Genomic DNA, 23,017 nt, shown 5'->3' on the forward strand with positions numbered 1-23,017 from the left:
CGAATCGTTACTCACATAGCAATCTCGTTACTCGCATTTTCCGTATATGCACCATTAACATGAACCAATGCAACACAATATATTGGGCGGGAACGAAACTGTTGCGTGTATATGTATGTACATACATACATATGTACGAATGAACATTTTCTTATCCTAGGAGATTTGTTGCGATGATTCGTGGGCGGTTCAAGTGCTTGTATCAAAAGTAACGATACGAAAAATACGGGTGTTGATTGGATTAGGGGGAAATTTTCCAGACTTAGAAAAAACAGGGTGATGGGGGGTGTAGTGGGGGTCCCCCTCCGGAGGCTTATAGTTCTTAAATAATTAATAGTTAAAGTTGCAAAAAAGTGTAATTCAACCTCACTTTTTCCTTTGAAGAGCGAATGAACTGAAATTTCCGTGCAGCCACACATACCAAATATGTCGAAAAACAAACTGAAAACGGAAACAATGAAAACGCACGTTTTTGAATGTTTTGCATCACGTGATTTTTTATTACAAATTTTCACTTTGTAATAAAATATTGTTTTACTTTGAAATTTATATATTTTATATACTTTATATTTCGTAATGCCTAACAAAGTATTTTTCGGTAAAGTTTTCAACGATCTGGCATTACATACTTCGCGGCCACTTCCTCAGCACCCCCTGCGAATTTCATTAAAAAAATCGCAGTACTTTGCCTGAAATAGGAAATGGTCCATTATTGGAAATCTCAGCCTGGATTAGTAACGAATATATACGGGTATCGAAATTTTCGTTACTTTTACAGCTCTAAACCAGATTACATAAGAAGAGTAGCTATTTGTAATTGCAGATATGCAATTTCTATTACAGCGGAGAGTTTCGTAAAAACTCAGATTTTTTGGCGTATTCGAGGAGTATTAACATTAGCTGGCGACCCTACCGAAACTCTACAGGGGTCGCATCGGCAAGTTTTCTCCATTGTATTTCGTCATAGAAGAGTAACTAGCTAAAATCTATATCTCGTTTCATAATATTGTCAGCGTTCTCGTTTTAACACCTGGTTTTACCTATTGCTATTTAGTTTTATGGTTATCGCTTCTGATCACTTCGTAATTGCCGTGGTATTTGGCGCTATTGACTACGCTGCTGGCAGCGGCAGCGCTCCCGGCATTTTGCTTTGTCTCCTTTGCTTTCACGTTTTTCAATTATCGCTTGATTCTTTTCTTGATTTCTCTCTCACTCTCAATGTCGAAAAGTGTTGCATTTTCGGCATTTGCTTCAAGTGTTTATTTCATGTGTGTGTTTTGCATTGGGTGAGTGATTTATTGAAAACAATTGAATTAAGCGATACTACATAACTAAAAGAAATAGTTTTAAGCGTTTTACAAGCGTGTTTTAAATATATGTAAAGATATTATAGCGTTTACCGCATCTAAGCTGACATTGTTGAAAATCAATATAAATTAGTGTTTTTAACATTTTCTGGTGGATGATTCTAATAGGGACCTTACATGGTCAAATTGTTTGATCAAACTCGTGCGTATGGGTTGGTGAAATTCTGTACGTATGAAATTGATGGCTGTTTGACCAAAATCGTTTGACGTGTGCTGTAGTCCGTGTAAAGTGCTGCTTGATTAAATTGATAAGCAAAGTGAATAATAACGAAGCATCCGACTTCATTTTAGAAAATTATCCCAAAAATCCCCAAATCTTTTTTATGATGATACAACTTCAAAAATAAAATTTAAATTTGAAGGGGGTTTGTTTGACGGGTTTAATAGGTACAATACACCACACAGTAGGTCTGCGTATCGCGAGAACTTGCCTCAGCGTGTATTTGGTCTGCACAGAACTTGTCACATACCGCCTGTGAAATTCAAAAATTTTGGTTTTTAGTCGCCGATGCACAGACCGAGTCAAGGCGAATTTATACAAGGTGGTGTTGTAAAATCAGCTGATTTCTTCGCCTTACATGTATTTTGATTTCGCTTTTACTGATTAGACAGCACACCCATCAAGAGCAAAAACAAAATACATGTAAATTTTGGAGCGAATTGAGACATGTATTTTGTTTTTGCTTTTGATGGGTGTGCTGTCTAATCAGTAAAAGAAAAATCAAAATACATGTAAGGCGAAGAAATCAGCTGATCTTACAACACCACCTTGTATAAATTCGCCTTGCCACAGGGCTTCCACTAGGAATGTTCGATATCGTATCGATTATTCTGAATATCGATATTTCATGGCACGATAATCGATTTTTTGAATCGATTTTCCAAGTTCGATATATCGAAAACATCGATACTTTACCCGCAATATCGATATTTAAGTAGAAATTAATTTTTCATCTACAAAGAAGTGTATGGAAAAATACTAAAGTAGGTTTAATGTTGTTGTTGTAGCAGCATACAAATTCCCCAAAGACTTTTTGGGGAGTGTTGCTGGAGTGACAGTCCTTGGCCAGATATAAATCTGGGTCGTTCCGGTTACGTAGACCCGACTGTCGTGGGAACGAAAGTAGGTTTAATCAACAGCTTGTGTGATTTATTTACCTCTTAGCTTTGACAAACCGCTTGAGTCGACCAACATGCCGTTTTAATTCTCAGTAAATATACAAGATGGAAATAACACAATTAGTTGAGTTGATAAGCAGGTCTAATATTCTATTCAATTGGGAGTAGAATTTTCAACATCGATTTTTCCGATATCGATATTGTTCAGCCCGATATATCGCCATATCGAATTAAATCGGTTCATGATATCGATACTTTCTTAAATATCGAACATTCTAGCTTCTACCAAAGAACGTAAATCTATAGATTTATCGTGTTGCTGCAACCGTCGCCCGAAAATTAAAATATTTTGATATTTTGTAGCTCTACCAGGGAAGCCAACTCGTGTGGAATTCCCCGATTTGCGGGGAATTTCAGTTTACATGGCTAAGCAGGGGATGAACTGTGAGGAATCAGGTGTAAAAAAATTATTTTTTGCTTCGCTAATTTTATAATGATTTAAAACAGTGGTCGGCAGGCCATAGCTCACTGAGCACATGTGTGTTTTACACGTATACGAAGCGGCAGCTGAGCGGTGCATTTAACGCACACAGTCTCAGTTTTGAATCGTTTGAATGCGTTAAAGCGCAGTTAGTCAACGACGTAGCGTAAACGTAGGTTGACGTACGTAGCAGCATATAAAATTTACTGTTGATAGAGAGAGAGAGAAGCAACGGCAACGTTACCGCCATTCGGTGGTGAGTTTTCGTTAACACGCGAGTACCATAAGGTAGATCGTGTCTGCGTTAACCTACGTCACGTTACGTCGTTGACTGTTTGCGCTTTTATGGTCTGATTATGTCAACTTAACGTAACTTACGGCTCTCTCTTCAAAATGCTGTTAAATGGGTGTTGCTTATAATTGAATAGCCGAAACTTAACGTAACTTAATGCCACGGCGAAATCTGTTTCATTTTGATTCTCTAAGTTCTACGTTCCGTTAAGTTAAGTTAAGTTGCCATAATCTGGCTTTTAGAATGCCGACCCCTGATTTAAAATAATTAAAGTTGAAATGCCGTGGAATTAGCTGTATGCAGTTTTGTAGATCGTTCAATTCTAGAATAATAAAGTTTCAAATGGGTAAAAATTACCGTTGAATTTTTAGAATTTTCTCTGTAGCATTTGCTTTCATAAGGTCCATTCAAGAGTAAACAAGTAATTTTTAGCAAAAAAACCGAAAAAAATATGTACATATATTTCATGATTCAATGATCGGATCTAAACCAAATTAGTATGGTTAATTAGAATTATCGAAATCGGTTGACGTGGTCCAAAGTTATGCGGTAACATACATAACAAAAAAAAAAAAAATTAAAAATTAAAAAATATTCCGACAAACTGATAACCTCCTCCGTTTTTGGAAGTCGGTTAAAAATCGTTACGAATTGTTACTAGTACTTGAAAGTTTTTACTGTAAATGCATTCAATAACCCAAAATATTTGCAAGAGGGAGCGAATTCGAGAGCGTAACAACCCGAGAGAGCTGCAAATTTTTGCAAGTAAAAATTTTAAGCAGGAATTTGCAGAAGTCAAAAAGAAAGGTTATGTTTCAAATTCAAATGTAAACAAACTGTTTGATGAAACATAATTAGCGAAATGAAAATATGGATGAAAATTTTAAATCTTTTGTAATTTTTTTTATTTTTATGACGTTGGGAAGAAAATTTCGGGCCAAAACTTAACCGTCAGAAGTGTCAAAATGGCTTAAGTTGCAAGTTTTTACTAGTTTTTCGTATAATAACTTATTACAGCATTAATCATACCTAAAATATAGCCGGGGTTTTACAAATTTTCAAATAAAGGCGAATGATCGAACACCCTAGTTGGTGCTGAAGAAAAGATTACGTTTACATCGGTTAATTACCAAGAGAATATGCCAATTTTTATGCAGTTCGGCTCATTTAAAAGAGCGCCGTTGAACTGCACCAAATTTGCCATATCGGAAAAGTGTTGGTAAATTCATAACGATTCATTTATCTCTTTATACCAGTTATTATTTTTCAGTGTAACTATTTCATTGTTGGAAATTCAATAGAATAGAATAGAATTCAATCTAAACGCATAAATGACTCGCAAGCACGTAAACCTCGTAAACTTACTTAATTTTGTATGGAAAACCCATTTATTTACGAGGTATACGCGGATGCGAGGCATTTACGCGTTTATATGAATACCGTGACTATATCTACATACATATGTATGTATAACCGTATAATCCGATATGTACTGAAGTATGTCACTGCATTTTTATTTAATGCACACTGTAGGTTATTGTTGGGTTGCCTTGGTATAAGTTGCGCTTTCCAAATGAAAGTCTACGCAACATGTTGCAGTGAAACAAGCAAAAAACATTTGCATCTGCAACATGTTGGGCCAACGTGTGGTATGCGCGATTTCTGTGAAGCGAAACATTTATACCCAATAAACCAAAGTTGCCACAAAGGGAATTGCAAAAAAAAAAATCTCATAAATCGTGACTTAAATATTGGCAATCTCTCTTAAGCTTTGTGAAGGTGGATGTATTATGTAAATTTGTAAAACGGATTTTATCGCACGGTATAGGTAATTGGAGTGATACATTTGATATTAAAGGGTGCAATATTTAAGCTAATAACAACTTAATTGGTGATTACTGAGTATGTAGTTAATTGACCGACAACATATGTACACGCATATATACATATGTATATGTAGGCATATGTATGTACATACATACCTCTAACCGAAATTCAAATGTTATCAAAACTGAATAATGTCCGCAAAAATGTTGCTCAGCTATGTCAAGAAGCAACACTGGTTTTCCATGCTGCTATTGGTTTGCTTGTTTAAAGGACACCCGACGCTTCCTGTTGTGCTATTAGTTGTCCTGCGAATCAGTCGCAGTCGGTAAACAGTGAATGCAGCATGTGAGAAGCTGCTGTTGAGTCGCGTTTTGTTTGTGTGTAAACAGTTTTGTGTTTATTATATACCTAAAATTTGAATACATACATACATATGTACTTGTGAAAGAATAAATAATTTTTATTACTAAAAAATAATAAAGAATATGAAATACATACATAGTTCCGAAATGATATAAGAGAGAAAGCAGCTGGAGCGCGATTAAAAAACGGTTTAGCTCAGTAACGGATAAACTTCATAAAAAATGGTAAATAATACTAACTAAAGGCATAAATAATTATGTCTAGAAATGTTCAATTAACACTTTCGTTGAAATAAATTATTATAGCTTTTATTTAAATTTATTAATGTTAATTTCAATGGTTTAGTGCTAAGTGGGTACTGGGAAATTAATGAAATTAAGTTGAAATCTTAAAATTTCGGATGGTGCAGGCGTGCATGTAAAACACTGGAGGCTGTTACCTCAAACCAAAATGCCAGAAGATTTGAACATGAATGCTCACCTTTAATAATTTACGTAGCCCCGAAAAGAGTGCTTAGGTCAAAGGAATCTATAATGTTAAAGTAGGCCACTTATGATCGTATGAAAATAAGAGTAGGTAGTGGGTTTAAGAGGAATAAAGGGTAAAAAACTATACACACAGCACAGTCTCGAATGCGTGGGGAGCAACATAGGCTGATATCAAGATTCAGGGGGCCTGAAGATCAGCCAAACTACTGCAGTTGCGGCCTGTTGCGACAAAAGGTTTGGCTCATGGAATCGATCAGCGCGGCCATTGATTTATGTTCTAAAGAAAAAAATTGTGGAATTTATCATAGCTTTTATTGGGCGACATTTTTGTTTATTTACCGAGTGATTAAAAACTGAATAGAAAATTAAGATCTTTATCTGCCTCATCTAGAAGTTATTTTTAACTTTCAAAAGGATTTTAGTTAGTACTTAATCTACCGACTTTCGAACAAAACTGGGTTTTTAACTTAGTTAGTTATTTGTTTTGTTTTATATACTTAGTATACCACGTTAAAAAATTGGATTGAGTAATTTAAGTTATTTGTTATCTTTAACGGAAAGTGAATAAAAAGTTTTTATTCCACTAAAATCAATAAACTTTTTATCTAAAAATTTGTATGAAAATTCGTTGAATTTTTCTCACTTTCATATAAAGTATGAAAAATTAATAAACAAAAAAAAAAATTGTCAAAACTGGTACAAATGTCGCTAATCTGTTTTTTTTTTTATTTTTATAAAACTGTTGAACCGGATTTAACCGATTCTGAAAAATGAAACCAAATCTTTATCAAGGACTCGTTTATCATAATTCATACTACACGTCGAAGCCAGCGGGGTTTTATTGTTCTTTTTCACTGGAACTGGAAACTCAGCGTGCCACAGGATCCTAGGCACAACTTTCCCTGTGCTTTTGTGTCTAAATATTAGTTATTTTTTTTTTCAATTATATAAATTTCCCCTGCTAGTATTAGTAATGATTCCTGATTTATAGATTGTACAAAGATGACCGATTAAGTAAGAATCCTTAAGTAGAGTGCTAAACAAACTGGCGAAGGTTTCCATTACATTTTATAAGGAACAATTTATGTTTTCATATTCTCTGTATAAAAATTTACCCCTGCAAAATCCAAAGCTCATTTAAAGGACAGTTTAAGAAATAAAGGACAAATGGCGTCCTTTATTTTGACAAAAATTATAAAGGGGGTTAAAATAAAGCACTGCACTTTAAAAAAAAAAAACGACGGATGGTCACCGTAAGTATATCTCCAACCTCCCAAAACCTATTTTTTAATAGCTATGTAATGCAAACAATTGGGAGAAAACGAAAAAGACAAGGGGTATCTGGAAAACTCCAGCTTGGTGAACAATGTTCGGCGGCGTATGTACATTCAAAATGTGCGAATAATAGATAATAGCTTATAAGAATTCTTGCTTACATATTTCTAACTCAAACTTACACTTTTGCCTTAACAAATACGGTATAGAAGCAAATTTCTCACTGCTTGCTTTCTTAATTACTGAGCCCAAAGAATATGCAACAGCAAAATTTTAAGCTTTGGTTTTTGCGAGTTGCTTTAGACTTGATTTTTTTTTTTTTTGCAAATTATTTTTCCTTTTGTGCATCATTCAGCCAAATATGTCAAAATGCGCACTACTATGTTCAAATTTGCAGATGTTTTGCGCGCATTTCATTTTTCCATCGCTGTCGGCCATGCAAGGAATCTGTTATACTGACATTCCCTCTGCTAGGTAACGATGCTGACACCTTTTCAACCGCATCTCAGTCGTAGCATTCAAGTTATTATCGCCTTTGAGTTTTTGAGTGCAACCAAGGACTCTTTTGGTGGTAATGCGATTTTAGAGCGATTTGAATGTAAAGCAAAACATAACCACGCAGCTCCAAGGAGAAAACAACGACAATGCTTTGTCATAATTGTTGAATATTCGTTGTTCAGCCCAAGTGTTCACACACTTGTTTATCTCTAAAATTGCACGATTACTACATGCATGCTGTGTACATACATACATATCGCCGATGTTTTTGGCGAAACCCCCCATCGACCAGTTATCGGATTTACTTGGAAGGCATTGCCTTGATAGGCGTTATTTTCTCTAGCTATTATGTTACAAATTTCTTATTTTAATAAGGATTTTATGATTTTTGTGGATAAATTGCGATGCCTGGAATTCAGGGTTACCAAATCACATTTTTGCCACAACGGAGATTTAGGCGGTTTTGCTGCAACTGGTCAATGGGCGGTATTGCAAAAACATCGACGATATGTACATATGTATATATTTGCATTAAACGTATTGCATAGATGAGTACATACATACATATGTGAGACCCTGTAGTCGATTTATAGTCTTTGCAGTAAACCGGAGTCGAGTGAAAGGCGATTTTATCTTTTAACAAACTTGCCGGTCCCAAAAATCTTTAAAAAGCCATCTTTTGCATTACTTTTATCGAATTTTAAAGTTTCCCCTTACCGAAAAAAGTTCGATGGATGGAGTACTTTTTAGTTTAGTCAAATGAAAATGCGCAACGATTTTTTCTATGAAACATGAGCATAAAAGCGTGCTGCCTAGGTGTACATGGCGTATGAGTAACATTATCTCCTGCTCATTTCTCATACAGAACATCTTAGCGCATTTTCATTTGACCACTCATTACTTCTTTATTTATCCATAGATTTTCTTCATTAGTAACTTGATTTTTTGTAACAGAACAGGCTTTAGCACAATTGCAAGAATTTGACACAGAACACAGAAGTTTTTTAATTTTTCTCGTGTTAAAATTTTATTTTTTTTATTTTTTTCATCGAGGGCAAAAACCAAATTAAAATGTGTGATCCAGTGCTATTACTATTACTTGGTGCTACTTGAAAAATTGCAATTGTTTCTCATTTATTGGCGTTAACTGTATGATTCGCACATACATACATACGAGTATGTACATTCAGTCTATTGTCTTCGTAAGTTGCTCTGATGCTCTTAATTGTACATGCGTCGCATACATTTTTTATTAGCTGCGAAACTTAATTTTAATATTAAAGTTTTACACATCCAACATAGATATGCAGCAATCTTTTGGAAATTCAAATGTTCGTCTTTTTATTAATAATTTACAGTGTAATAAAAGTATGTACATATATATTGTTGTAGAGCAGAATATAAGTTTATAGCTATTAATATAATATATGTACACATTTTGTATCTAGCCTAGTTCATAAATTCATGAAAACTCTTAGCAAAATTAGCATCGACGGATGTTGAAAATTCATAATTGGTATCAGAAAGTTTGCTATGTATTTGTACTATAGATATAGGTAAATCCCACGAGTTGTTACATTTTCGGCAAAAACGGGTAGGGACCAAGAGTTTCACGCCGACTCCGAACGGCGATTACACTTTTATGAGAAACTGTTTTTCACGACAGAAATACACTCGGAGGTTTGCGATTATTTTTTGGAATGGAAGCGCGTACTGATGATCATTACACCACAGCGGCCGCTGGCATACTTATCTTACACCATGCATAATCTGTAGTTTTGCATAAAGAACAAGATTCCGTCGCGAAATTGTATTTAAATAAAATCTTAAAAACGATGTACTAAAATAGTAAAAATATCAACTAATGCTCATATACCCGTAGTTGTGTATGTAACGTATACGCCTCGTAGCACCATTCTGCGTGCTGGAATTTTTTATTAATTTCGTGGTGCATTCTTGAAACTTCACAGATATGTTGTATTTGATGCCAACGTCGATTGCCTCTTACATTCTATTTGAAAACTACCAAAGTTATTAAAAAAAGGAAATTATGATATTTTTCGAGTTCTAAGGCTAAAATCATGATACAAAAATGGAGGTAGTTAGTTTTTGCTTGTGTGAGCAAATCCAAGGTGCAATCCCGTATTCCTCGGACTAAAACTAGTAAAACTAGTAAAACTGTCAAAAAATAAAAATTCGCTCGGAGCGAGAGAGTAACATTGGAAAGTACGGGATCGCTTTCTAGTAAAAAAAGGTAACTTCTATCAACTTCAACATAACCTCCAAATTTTGGTTGCAAATTTTTGCTTATTTTATACGTAAACACACTCAGCTCACACATATAAATAAACAAAAATACTTTCAAATTGATCAGAATCCACTTAAACAAGTAATTAAATACTTTTCAACATGCATTAGCAGAGTGCACTTTTCTTTTCTTTACAATTTGGTTGCAAAAACACGCTACAGCTGATCGTTAGACACATTTACCAGAACTTGCCAGCAAAAAATCTTCGAACTAAAACTGGTAACTTCTGACAGAGAGAGGACCTTTTTTAGTCTCTTTTTTTCCTCTCAATAGTCAGAGAGACGAGTACGGCACCGATTTCCAGTAAAATCTGAATGATTCTGACTAGCCTGGACTCGTACGGGATCGCAACTCCAATTTTTGGGAAAAAAATGTCAGTTACGCGGTTTTGAACAACGAAGATACGAGTTTTTGTACTTTAAACGACAATATACTTCAGTACTATTTGGACTAAAACCTGTGGAAATGTCAAACTACGATTTTACTCTTTCAAGTGAGCGTAATAGAAGAACAGCTGCAGAAGTGTACGGGAACGCAAAAAGCTCCTTTTCCAGCAAAAACGTCATTTGGTTTGTTTACTTGTCATTAGTGCAAGACTGATTTGGCTGAAAGATCATTAAATAACTATTAAAATCTACCTACAATTAATGCATATATATTCGAATATTTAATTCATTCCATTTTTTAACAAATGTAAGGTTATTGCTTTCACCGCGTTCTGTTTTTGTACACAAATGCAACTCTGCCTATCGATTGACAATTTTCATGAATTTGCCGGAAGAAAAACTCCGGACTAAATCTTGAAACTTCATTCTGGTAATAGTTGCTCAGTTACTCTCAATTTTTGGCGTACGGGAACGACTTTGGACTAAATCCTGCAAAACCTGCAAATCGTAGCCGTGCTGGAACGCACTATATGTATGTATACACTTTCTTCATGCATTCTGAAACCTAGTCGTCAACCCCATTTTCGAAATTATGTAGCCGGTATAATTTTCAAATCCATAAAATGAAATCTTCTGCTTAAAAAAAAAATATTTCTTCTAGTGATCAGGCAGCATGAATTTTATGAAATGTCATAATTTTATTAAAACTCAAATGGTTAACCACATCAACAACGAATTTCATTAAATGAAACTACCTTCTTTTTTGTATCATGGCTAAAATTGTTCAAATACTTGATTTATTTTTTATTGTACTCTTTTCTGGAACTCCATTGATTGAAATAAACGCAAACGCTAACAACACTAAAAAAAAAACAACTCATATAACGAAGTGTTTCCCTTCTACCGTGCCGATTCGTTGTATAAAATTTATTTTAACTAAATTTGCAAGCAAGACAGTCATTTAAATGCCGGAGGAGTTTTAAATATTTAAAGAGTATACATATTTCAAGAAAGAAGATAAGATTCACTTCAGACCATCTTCGCGTATTGTGTACCCGGGCGTATGGGTATCTCCGTGTTAAGGGGATACTATTTATTTTAGGTAGAGAACTATTCAGGCTGGAGGCTGGAGCTTTTGGGATTTTTTTTTTTAAAGCTGCGTTTACAATGTCACCTTAAAGATCAGAAATGTTATTCTGTTTACATTTCACCTTGGAGTCCACTTTATTACAACTATGAATATGCCCCAGTGTGTCTAAGTAAAGGCATTTAATGACTCTGAAATGAACTTGCATTCTCCTGTTTAAAGTCACACAGATTTTTCATCAATGTCATTTGTTTTTTTTTTCTTCTATGAGCATTTCTATTTGTCGACTGTGCGAAATAACATTTATCTCAGCGTGTCTTTTTCCGTGTCATATTTGTTGGCATTTTTCGCATTTATGTTGGTCATTTATTATTTCGCCATTTTAATTTAATTTTCTCCTAGGTCACTTCCGCATCAAGCAGTGTTTGAGTTGGCTACACTACGAAAATGCAGTGCCACTAAGCTACAACTGGCTATAGCAAAGACTGCCAAACGATGACAACAACATCAACAACAATAAGCACAAAACAGTTTATTTCAACATCCTTTTCATTTCTGCAAATGCAGTCCTGGAAAGTATGCATATGGACATTAGGGTGCCCATCGTAATTTTTATTTTTTTTTTTTATTTCAAGACCCTACTCCCTAATTTCCTTCCTTTCTATAAAAGAAATATTATTGCTTATTTTTATAGATTTTTCAAAATCCATTTAGAAGGTCGCGACTGGTCATTTTAGGTCAAAATGTACGGTTTTGTATATTTATCAGTTTTTGAATGAATAGTTTTCATTCAATTTTAAGGATCGAACATAATGTTTTTTTTATTTTCCCGATGAAAACTCCCATCAATCCAAGTCTGACAATGGATTATTATACATCGTTTTAAAATTGAATGAAAACTAGTCATTCAAAAACTGATAAATCTACAAAACCGCACTTTCTGAGCTAAATCGACAGGTCGCGCGACCTCTGAATGACCTTTAAAAAATAGGCAGAAATATTTCTCATAAAAAGGAAGGAAATTAGTGGATAGGGTCTTGAAATTAAAAAAAAAAAATACGATGGGCACCCTAATGTACATATGCACTTGAGTGTATTTGTAAATACATACATATATACTACTATACTATACATACGCACATGCACGGGCATAAGTATGTATGTACAAACGTATGTTGCTAATAGAGGGGTCACAGAAAGCAGCTGTTGGCCGCTTTGAGTTGCATTGTTTGTTGTTGGTGGCAGCATATCTAATGTAGCTGAAACGTACATATTGCACGTCTTGCACTTGATTTATTATCTGTGAAGCGTCGAGCGTTGTAGAAGATATTGCAGCAGAGGAGAGAGGGGAGGAGAGTAGAAAGAGCGCAGTAAGGACGGACAGTCACAATATCAATGGTGTGACCACCACTGTTATTTGTTTTGGGTGTCGCGGTTGTCACAACAAAGCAATGCAACACTACAAACCAGCTAGACCGCCGACCGACCAGAAAGCTAAGCTTTTGCAACAAATGTGACAACCAGCACCAAAACCAACGACAACATCTACTATTTCTGCAACGGAAGTTACGATTGGGATTTACTATTGAAAACTTCAGTGAAGCATGCAGCCTTCAGTGTTGTTGTATGAATTTCATGGCATATACGGCTTTTGCAGCAATGGGGGACCGGACCAAATGTGGAAACCAAAATCCTGCATTAAACTAGTGTGTGTTTGTTGCCTTGTTGCCTTCGAACTAAAACGAAAGCTAAATCGCATCGACTACAGTCATATGTACAAATGTATGTATGTGTATGATTATGTTTGCCTTTGAGCTTAATTTCCTGGCTCACGTCCTGCACGTTAACTTCGGTGCGGGTGCAGTTGAAATTCAATAGTCTTGCTGCACAATTTCACTCGTGTTTCGTTTTATCAGATGTTCATGTTAGCACACATGCTGTGTTGCTTTCGAAACTTGTTTTGGAAATGCTTCAGAAATTTTCGAATGTGTAAGTGAAAGTATTTAGCAGCTTCGATCGTACTCGAAAGTTTGGAATCTTCGCCGGAAGTAACGTCAGAAACGTGAAATATTTGAATATTCATTAAGGGTATTATTTTAAACGAATGATAAGTAGAATTAATTAAATAAACTTATGCGAGGAAAGCATATGCGGTGTGCCCTTACACTTATGCTCACATTTTTATGCGATACATGTGTATGTATTAGGGTGATTGACTCGGTTTTTCCGATTCGGTTTCCACCGATTTTTTTTTGTGTATCTGCAAGCGGTTTTTTTTTAATTTTGATTTTTCGAATATCGAATAAACCAGATTTTTTATCGAACAAACCGGTTTCTTCAATTCATACAAATCTTGACGCCTTAATAAGAGTTTAGAGTTTTTCGAAGTTTTTAAGGATTTTTTCAAGTTTAAGGGAAACCCCCTTAATTATATCCCAGGTTATTTGGGGATGCACTATTTGATTTGATTCCAGTAAATGAATATCTAACACTTAATCGTTTTCTACAGGTTTGGTGGAGCTTCTCCTTCAATTAGGGTTCTGATGCTTGATGTTGTGACACAAATGGAGAGATCTACACCTCCGAATGAGTTTTTTTTTTTATGGCAGAAGTACACTCGGATGTTTTCCATTTTCGACTTGTCGACCGCTATTTGAAAAAAAATACTTCTTTTGATGTTGCTGGGACCAGAAGCGGGATTATGGGCCTCCCGAGTGGCAGTGGGCACATCTAAGCATTCGGCTACGGCGCACAGTTGGATATTGGGTACCAAAAATGGAGATTAATTCATCAGAGCTCAATGTTCTCTCACCCCTATACACTTAAATTGTTATACACATCTTTTGTTCGTTCTAAGTTAGAACATGCTACTTTCATCTGGAGGCCATACGACTCAAACCTAATTAATAGCATTGAGAGGGTTCAAAAGGTTTTTCTTAAATTTGCCCTCAGAAATCTTAACTTCAGCGAGCCTATTCCATCGTATAAGTCTCGTTTGCTATTAATATACCTTAAATCTCTGGAAGCCAGAAGATCTTTGCTATCTCTAGCTTTTACCTTTAACTTAATAAATGGTGTGATCGATTGCCCTATGCTCCTAGAGCAGGTCAACTTCAATGTTCCTCTAAGGAATCTTCGCAATCCTCTGCCGTTTTATGGTGGAAATTGTAAAACGGTGTATGCCAGAAATGCTCCTATTTCAAGAGCTTTAAACGAATTCAACACGATCTCGAATTCTATCGAACTGGATTTCTCTCTTCCAAAAAGTTTATTTATTTTATCTTTGATCTCGAAACTGTAGAGTGCTTTTGTTTTACACGTATCGTCTAAGTAGGTAATTTTTATCTATAGTCTGTAAGGAACGTCTGTTTCATATGACTGCAATAAATTACAATTACAAAAAAAAAAATATATAATTTCAAGGTAAAAGTCAGTTTTTGGTACCGAACGAAAGTACATAAAATTCACCATCACTGACTAGATAAATATTTGCCATAAGTGTACCGTTTTCTTGTAATAGGCTCTGAAAGTTGCACATTTTTTCTTTCTTGTGTGTTCACAGTGATACAAGTGATTTTTTTTTTTTTAATTTTTCGACGCTATTCGATTTTTTAACTGGTAAAATTTTATAAAAATTATAATAGAGCTTTCTTGTTCGGGTAATTAAGCAAAAAAAAATCAATCTATTTGTCTTTTGCGTGTCTCTTTAAGTATTTTATTTTTTCTTTGAGTGAAATCCTTAAAATAAGTTGTTTTCGGACATATGTATATGCAGACATAAAGTTGTGAGCTAAGCGGGGTAAAGCAAAACCGGCTTCTTTTAGGGGGTGTGGACTTAAAAAAGTTATTCTACGAAAAATTAAGGACAATCGAGTTACTACTATAGAATACTTAAATTTTTAACTCAAATTAATTATGATGACAGAAGAGGAGTTTGAACACAAATTAATTGAATAGCCAAAAATTTTGGGCGAAACCTTATGCAAGCGAACTGCAATGGCTCAAAGAAAAGTTCCAACAAATTTTAAAAATATAAACTAGAGGAAAAGCGTATATGTATTTACATATATATGTACATATGTATCTTCGTTAGAATATTTGCTGTAAAAATATTTGCGAGCAAATTAGCACTTGCACTAACTAAGCAAAAATTGACCGAAAAACATGAAGTATTAACAAAAAAATTAAATTCAAAATAAACGCTTTTACGAACGAATGCTTTCCACTTTCCTCTGCTGCAGCGCGCTGTGGGAAATTCCATTTTGTACTTATTTATGTATAAGCGTATAACTATTTTAAAGGTTAAAAGTCATGAAAATAAAATAGCAATTGCAAACAAATCGTAAGCAAATATGTAACTACAAATAAATAAAGGAGTGTGTGTGTGTTTGCACAAATTAAATACATATTTATAAAACATAAACTATTTTGTGTAAGCAAGCAGAAAACCCATTTGCAATGCCATTGACGTTTGAAGCGAACGCGCTTGCAACAGTCGAATAAATCATGTTTTTTTAGGTCACTGCTGCAGCAAGCTGTTGTTGCCAAAATGCAGGAAATTCTCGCTTCAAAGCTACACATACATAAATGTTATGGCTACTACATATATATTTCGTATAAAAAAAAAAAATTTAAAATTGGCATAAGCAGTAGTCTTTCAACAAATTTTTGTTCATACACTTATGCCGAGGAAATGGATCAAGTTGCTGTGAGTAGAGTAGAAGGAAAGTTTCAGAATCTTTTGAATGTGGGTCGCACTGTAAATCACTAGATTTATGTAGTTCTTATGCCAAGTCTAATTTTCAATGCCAAATACTTAAAATATTATTATATATGAAATGCATTTGTATGTGTAGGTTGGTAATACTAAAGGCTCCAAACTGAATCCAATATGAGAGATGAAATTATTTTTTAAATATTAACCCTGACGGAAACAAGTTATTTTTTTTTTAAATCAACTAATTGAAAGCCTACTTTAAAACAAATGCAACGAGTAAATGTTTAGAATTTTTATACTCTTTTTGCTCAAAAAATGAGTTTGTGTCTTGGAAGTATGAAAAAGCATCTGTGAAGTCCAGAACCCAAGCATATTCAAAAGAAACATACTGACTTTGAAGTTGTGTAAGCCAAATTCATTTTAAAGTAGTTCAGTGTGGAGTCAAATGTGGAGTTAAATGCAGAGTCGGACAGTCGACTTACACTGCTTACACACAATTCAAACTGAACATTTGAAAGCACCCTTATATGTCTGGCTGTAGCTGAGCGCGGAAAGATGTTTGCTACAATTGGTCGCAGCTAAAAATGTGCATGTTCAAATCTCATTTAATTTAAAATTTTAATTTCGGTTTTTTTTAGTTATGAAAAAGCATCTGTGAAGTGCAGAATGAAAGCGGAATCAAACGAAACCTATTGACTTTGAAGTTGTTTAAGCCAAATTCGTTTTAAATTAGTTGAAAGTACATGCAGGAAAAGGCAATTAAATGCTTCCTAGAACATCGCCATGTTAAATAAATGAGTTCGTTGCAGGTAAAATAGTGAGAATTTCAATTAGTTATCATTGAAAATAAAATAGTTTCGATTAAGAATGTCCACGATTTAGCTCTCCCTGATTCCATATATACACATTTGATGTAGCTTTTTTTGCCTTTTTTAAGATATTTGCCATTTTTTGCCTTTTTTAGGATTTTTGCCGTTTTTTGCCTTTTCTACCTTTAAAAAAGTGATTATAGCATTTGCAATTTTTTTTTTAGATTAAAAAATATACACATGCCCATGCGGCTTATAGAAGCGCAGGGACCTCTTGCCAAATTGGTGTTGAAAAAATTCAAAGCCGTTTTCTCAGCTAACGTATGTTTGGAGACAATAAGGGGTGTGGATAAAATTGTAAAGGGCGAGGAAACCGCGTTTATTCCTGATAATATTAACGTTTCAAACGTTCCATATTTAAATTGGGCTCAACTGGTATCAACTTACGTCGAGCGCACATTTAGTACATTCAAGGCTTTTCTTCGCGAAAATCGAATGAAAATGCTGCCAGAAAACTTCAAAATGCATCTTGGGGTTCACTATACAGATTAAAGTTTTATGAGTTAGAAACTCAAAAGGATAAAATAGTCAAAGATTCAAAGTACAAATTTTTCATATAATGAAACTAGTTCATAGTTTTTCTCTTTTTACTTGTAATATAAACATTTCTAAAATAAATGTATTTTTTGATTGTTCTTCGTATTTTCTGTCTTTTTTTAGTGCCTTATTTTGCTTTTTTTGCAATACCTTTTTTTTGCATTTTCCTACCTTTTTCGCTATTTTATTTTGCCTTTCCAGCCTATTTATTTATTTTATTTTGTCTTTTTTATAGGTTTTTAGGTCCTAAAAATCCGTTCCCTGCTCATCACACTTCTGATCGATTGAGATTTTTTGTTGTAAGCTTAGCTTTTTGCTAAATAAATGGAGATCCGGAAGGCTGGCTGCACTTCCTTTGTCTCATTTAATGTTCGTTTCATATTGCAAAATTGTTTACTAAAATTCGCATTTGTTTTAGTCATGTGCTCGGAAGCAGTATTTTGCGTTTTCTGACAAAAGGGAATTTCGAGTTGAAGAACCATGTGCAAAGTGATGCAGCTTCCTCCAGTTTTCAGCTAAAGGTGAGAAAAGTTAAAATCTGTAAAATATGACGAGAATAATGGTCTTACTCAAACAACTAAAGTATTCGAGTTTTAAACTCCGTGTAGTGAAGGCATTTCCATAGTCATCAGCTTTAAATTACTACCTTTTATTGCAATTTTCCTCATATGAAAATTTTCAATTATTTTCAATTAAAAGTTCACTCGGTATGTCTACAGTTGTCAACTGTGCGCATGTATGTGTGTGATCATTTACATATCTTAAGTTTCGGCGGCAAATTAGACACTGACATTAATTATTTTGCATTAGTCACATTAGCGACACTCATTTGTTATTGTTGTTTGCGTTGTTGCAATTGCAATGGTGAAATATTGCAAACAGTAAATGCGAGTAATTAAACCTCTAATCGCATTAGCGATGCAATTTAGATAATTGCACAAAAATCGCCAGTGGCAAGCCTCCATTTTCGAATTATTCACAAAGTGCCAAATTCACTAAACACATGAATGCAAATGGGATTCAGCTGTTAGAGCAATGGAAAAGGTAGCCATTTGGTGGTGGGGGAAATGAAAAGACAACATAGACAACAAACCTCCTCTTTCGGCATTTTGTAGTCGTCGCTGCTGCAACTTCAACTGAAAACCGCACCGCAAGCCCCGACAGTTAAGGTGAGACTGCCATGTGACGTTTGGTAGCAAACCGCAATGTAAAATGGTCGCCATAGGTGGCCATGCGGTCGGTGGAAGGGAGAGTAGACGACGAATCCTTTGGGTTTGTGGTTGCGCAGCATACAAATGTGGTCGATTCAGTTAGTTACTTTTTAATGACAGCTCAAAAAGCTCGCTCTTTGCTCTGCTGCTTTCGAATCCGGCGTGCCGCTAGGGCCGACGCATTGGTTTTTTTTATTGGTTTTTTTGTATTTGTTGCTGGCCGCTTGGTTTAATGCGGTTGGCAGAAGATGCAATGCAACGTGTACGACCGGATGCTGCCAACCGGAAATTTCATATTAAAACTTTTTTTTGCAATCTGTGTGGCAAAAGTAAAAGTGTTGGTAGCCCACCGAAGGGATGGATGCTTACGTTGCTGGAAAGCAGAGTAGTATTTTTAAGCAAAATGTGAATTCTCGGTTGCACACGCAAAAGTGCTTGGAAGTACAACAGTGTCGAGAGGGGATGAGAACATTTTTTTTTTTACATCACCAACAGCAACTAGACACAAAATTAAGTAGCATCAACAACAAAACAAAATCACTACAACTACGAAACATACTCCAACCAACGCATCAGCATATGTGCGTCAACTCATGCATGTGTGTGTGTATGTATTTTCATTGTATGTTCGCCTCATTTTAGCCCATTTCGCAGCAATCTATACACCACTTGAATACATACCACTTCAGCCTCGCCAGCATGTCCATAATTCAAGCATTTCAACAGCATTTCCACTTTAAATCCCCTGTTGGCGTTGCTGCTGCTGGAACGTGCCACATTGCAAGGGCGACATGCCTCAGCAACCAATTCAAACTATTCCAACTTTGCAACAAGCGGACATTTTAAGCGTTGCCGTTATTGCCTTTACTGCCGTTAACCCCACTACGTGCACAGGAGGCTTTTACACACACACACACACACTTACGATATTTTTACATTATGTTTATATGTATGTTTAAGCATATAAGTAGAGTAACTATGTACGGTTTTCGGTTTTATGTGTATCGAGTAACCTTTTAAATTTTTGTTTTTAATTTTTTCGCCATTTTCGGAGTGTGTATTTTTGTCACATTTCATATACTACTATTTGCAGTGCATTAAAGTACTTATTTTTTTATAAAACTTGCACCAATTGTGGACGATATATTTATTCTCTCTCTTTCGTTGTTGACTCCAATAAGCGGTGGAGCGTTAAAATCGACTATAGATGGTTGGGTCCAGTTAACGGGCAACTATGGTAGACGGTGTGATACCAAGTAGGAATGTTCACGTCTAAGTTGGTCGTCAAAAAGCTGGGGTCCAAAGCCCTGCATACAACCAAATTCTGTGGCTTCAAAATACACTGAACTCTTTTATAAAGTTTAAAACGAGCCGCTTACTCCTAAGAAAGACATTCGCTTGCAGTCGAACAGCATGGTGAAAGAATGAACGGCTTGATACATTAGCTGCCAAATTCAACCACACACAACATATTGTCTCAAATGATCAGAAAAATATTACGATCATCCAACACGCAACTGTTCAGTTGATCAGAAGTATAAAACAACGCATTCAGAAGGTGCAATCACAACAGTTACTGAGCTGTTGCGCCTTCTGAACGTGCCCATTATTGCTGTTCGCCCCGGCGGCCTACTCTGTATTGTTTGCTTAGCCAAAGACTATAACTAATACAGTGCTTCACAGCTTAAGAAATTTCTCGCAGGGTTGCATTTAATTGTATGCGTATGCAAGATAACGACAACGTTTGTGCGTCGATGTTCTGGCCTCGATTGCATTTCTGCGGCCTGTTTAACTCAATTCAACGCAGCTACTTGTAAGTACAGTCTACGAGGGCGCATACATACGTACATACATATATAAATACATATGTATACTGTAAATGTATATGCATGTGTTTATACACACACATACAAACGCATACGGCTTCCTACTTCTCCCATGTTTGTTGCGCACTGTGGGTGTCGCTGCCAATAGTTTCACTTCCGCTTCTGTTGGCTGTAGCTTCTAGTCACTGGCCATTTATGTTTCATACAAACACCAAAGCACACACGCTTACAAGCATACACATACATACATATGTACGTATACGTACGTTCAGGTTTGTGCTAGAGGTTTTGCTTGATTTAAAAATTCTACGTAATTGTGTGACATTTTTGAATTGCTGGCAGCTAAACGCGCGCCTGTTCTGGGAATTGCGGAGAAAATTTTCACACTTTTTTCTAAGAGACTGTCATCGTCCGTTGGGTGTTGTGAGTTGAAAATGAATGCACCACGGAATTTTAGCATCACACCCTGGTGAATGAATTTTGAATGTTCACACCAAACAGTCACTATCATTAAAATATACATATGTACATACATACAGCGTTGGAAAAAAATAATTATTTTATTTTTTAAAGAACTCGTTTAATTTTAAATACATTACGATTTTATTGCGAGTGTCGAATCGAATCGAAAATTTCATGTCATTGCCCAAAATTTCCACTCGACTAATGTAATGTAAACGGAAAAACTTGGCATCACTGCATAGTTTTTGGACGATTTTCGTCGTTAACTTATTTCAGCACGACAGTATGCAATACCAAAGGCCCGATTCTCTTCTTTAAATCTGCCCAAAGGTGTTAAATGGGGTTAAGGTCTGGCGGTTGAGACGACCACTCTATAACTTGCACTTTTTCCCTCTTAAGCCGCTGCTTTACCAATTTCGATTAATGTTTAGGATCATTATCCTGCATAAACTAGCACCGTAATGGCATTGCATATTTAGCATAGGGAAGCATTATCGTCTGCAACATATTTACAAAGTCAACCGCACACATTTTGTTCTTTATCCAAAATATTGCAAAAACGCCTTCATACGAGAAGCAGCCATATTTTTTTGTGTGTTTTGGATCAAATTCTGTGTTCGTAGGATGTCTTACGTATTGTTTTCTTCCATCTGATCCAAACATATGAATTTTTGTCTCATCAGACCACAGCACATTTTTCCAATTTTGTCGGAAAAGATGTTTTCTGGCAAAAGCAAGTCTGTTGTTTTTGTTTTTAAGGCTTAGGAACGGTACCTTTCTAGGGGTTCTGGCTGGAACTGTGGCTTTTGCTAATCTGTACCTAATGGTTCGGCTTGTTACATCTAAATTCAATTCTGTTTTCAGCTATCTTGAGGACAGAAAATGGCTAGCTTTGCAACGCCTTTGATCGCCAGCAGTCGTTTTTCGTTTTCTACTTCATGTTTCTGGTTTTTTTTTTACGCTATGAAGGGCAGTGAACACCTTCTTTTTGGAACAGTCCACCACGGCTGCTATCTTACTCATCGAATTCCTGTGTTTTCTTAAACTAATTATTAAACTCTCCTCCTCTTCCGTGCAGTATTTAGCTCGGCCCATTTTATTCTTTTTTATGGCTCAATAACCTTTAGTATAACTTTAATTTAGTTAACATTAACGCATGTTTTGTTCTATTATTTTTTCCAAGCGCAACTATTCAATTGTTCACTCCCTCGCACACAAAGTGAAAATGAGACAAACTGGCGGAATGAAATGTTTTCCAAAAGAACAACCGTTAACTGCTGTTTGTGTAGCGTGCGCCATTCCAAGAAATATATTTACTAGTGTTGATTGAATTGGTTTAATATTTTTCAGTTGTTTCTATAATTTTTTCCAGCACTGTGCATATTGTTAGTGTATATGTACAAATATGGACAGATATGCTTGTGTATGGTTATGTTTGTCAACATGAAGCCGTCATTTTGTGTTGTCGTTGACAGAGTTTTACGCAACAACTATGTATATAATTTCCATGCAAATCGAGAGTGTGTAAATATTAAATATGCATATATACATACATACATACATATTATATACATGTGCATATGTTTGTAAATATGTTTGTACATTTGTCCTTTTTATATTCGATAAATAGTTGGGGTTGCATCGCTTTTGCTGCTTCATTTTAAATTTTAATTCCAATTAAACAATGCAGCTTTATAAAAATTTCTTATTACTTCTGTTGGCATTTTCGAACAAAGCCGTTGTGAATGATAAATAATAACTCAGTTAATTTTAATTACATACGTACATATGCGTAGTATGTATACATACACTGCAATTTTTATCGTTAAATATTCTCTTCATTGCGTATGCATTGCAGTGAAAGTGTGCATAAATCTAGAGGCCTTTAATTAAATATCGAAGTA

At 35.3% G+C, this 23,017-nt stretch overlaps 1 protein-coding gene across 2 annotated transcripts in view; it reads left to right on the forward strand.

The window, feature by feature from the left end:
- Positions 1 to 933: 933 nt before the first annotated feature.
- LOC118736786 (hexosaminidase D) overlaps positions 934 to 23,017 on the forward strand; it is a 57,603-nt gene continuing 35,519 nt past the window's right edge. The window contains exon 1 of one of the 2 annotated variants that reach the window (XM_036466820.1): positions 934 to 1,286. In XM_036466820.1, the coding sequence (XP_036322713.1) occupies positions 1,059 to 1,286 (228 nt within the window). In that variant the 5' untranslated portion in view covers positions 934 to 1,058. Of the gene's footprint in view, positions 1,287 to 5,406; positions 5,674 to 23,017 lie in introns of those variants that run through there. The other variant, XM_036466829.1, reaches the window with a different exon arrangement.

The sequence above is a fragment of the Rhagoletis pomonella genome, unplaced genomic scaffold (genome assembly GCF_013731165.1).
Source record: "Rhagoletis pomonella isolate Grant_MI unplaced genomic scaffold, Rhpom_1.0 Rhpom_scaffold_00001, whole genome shotgun sequence".
Lineage (NCBI taxonomy): Eukaryota > Metazoa > Arthropoda > Insecta > Diptera > Tephritidae > Rhagoletis > Rhagoletis pomonella.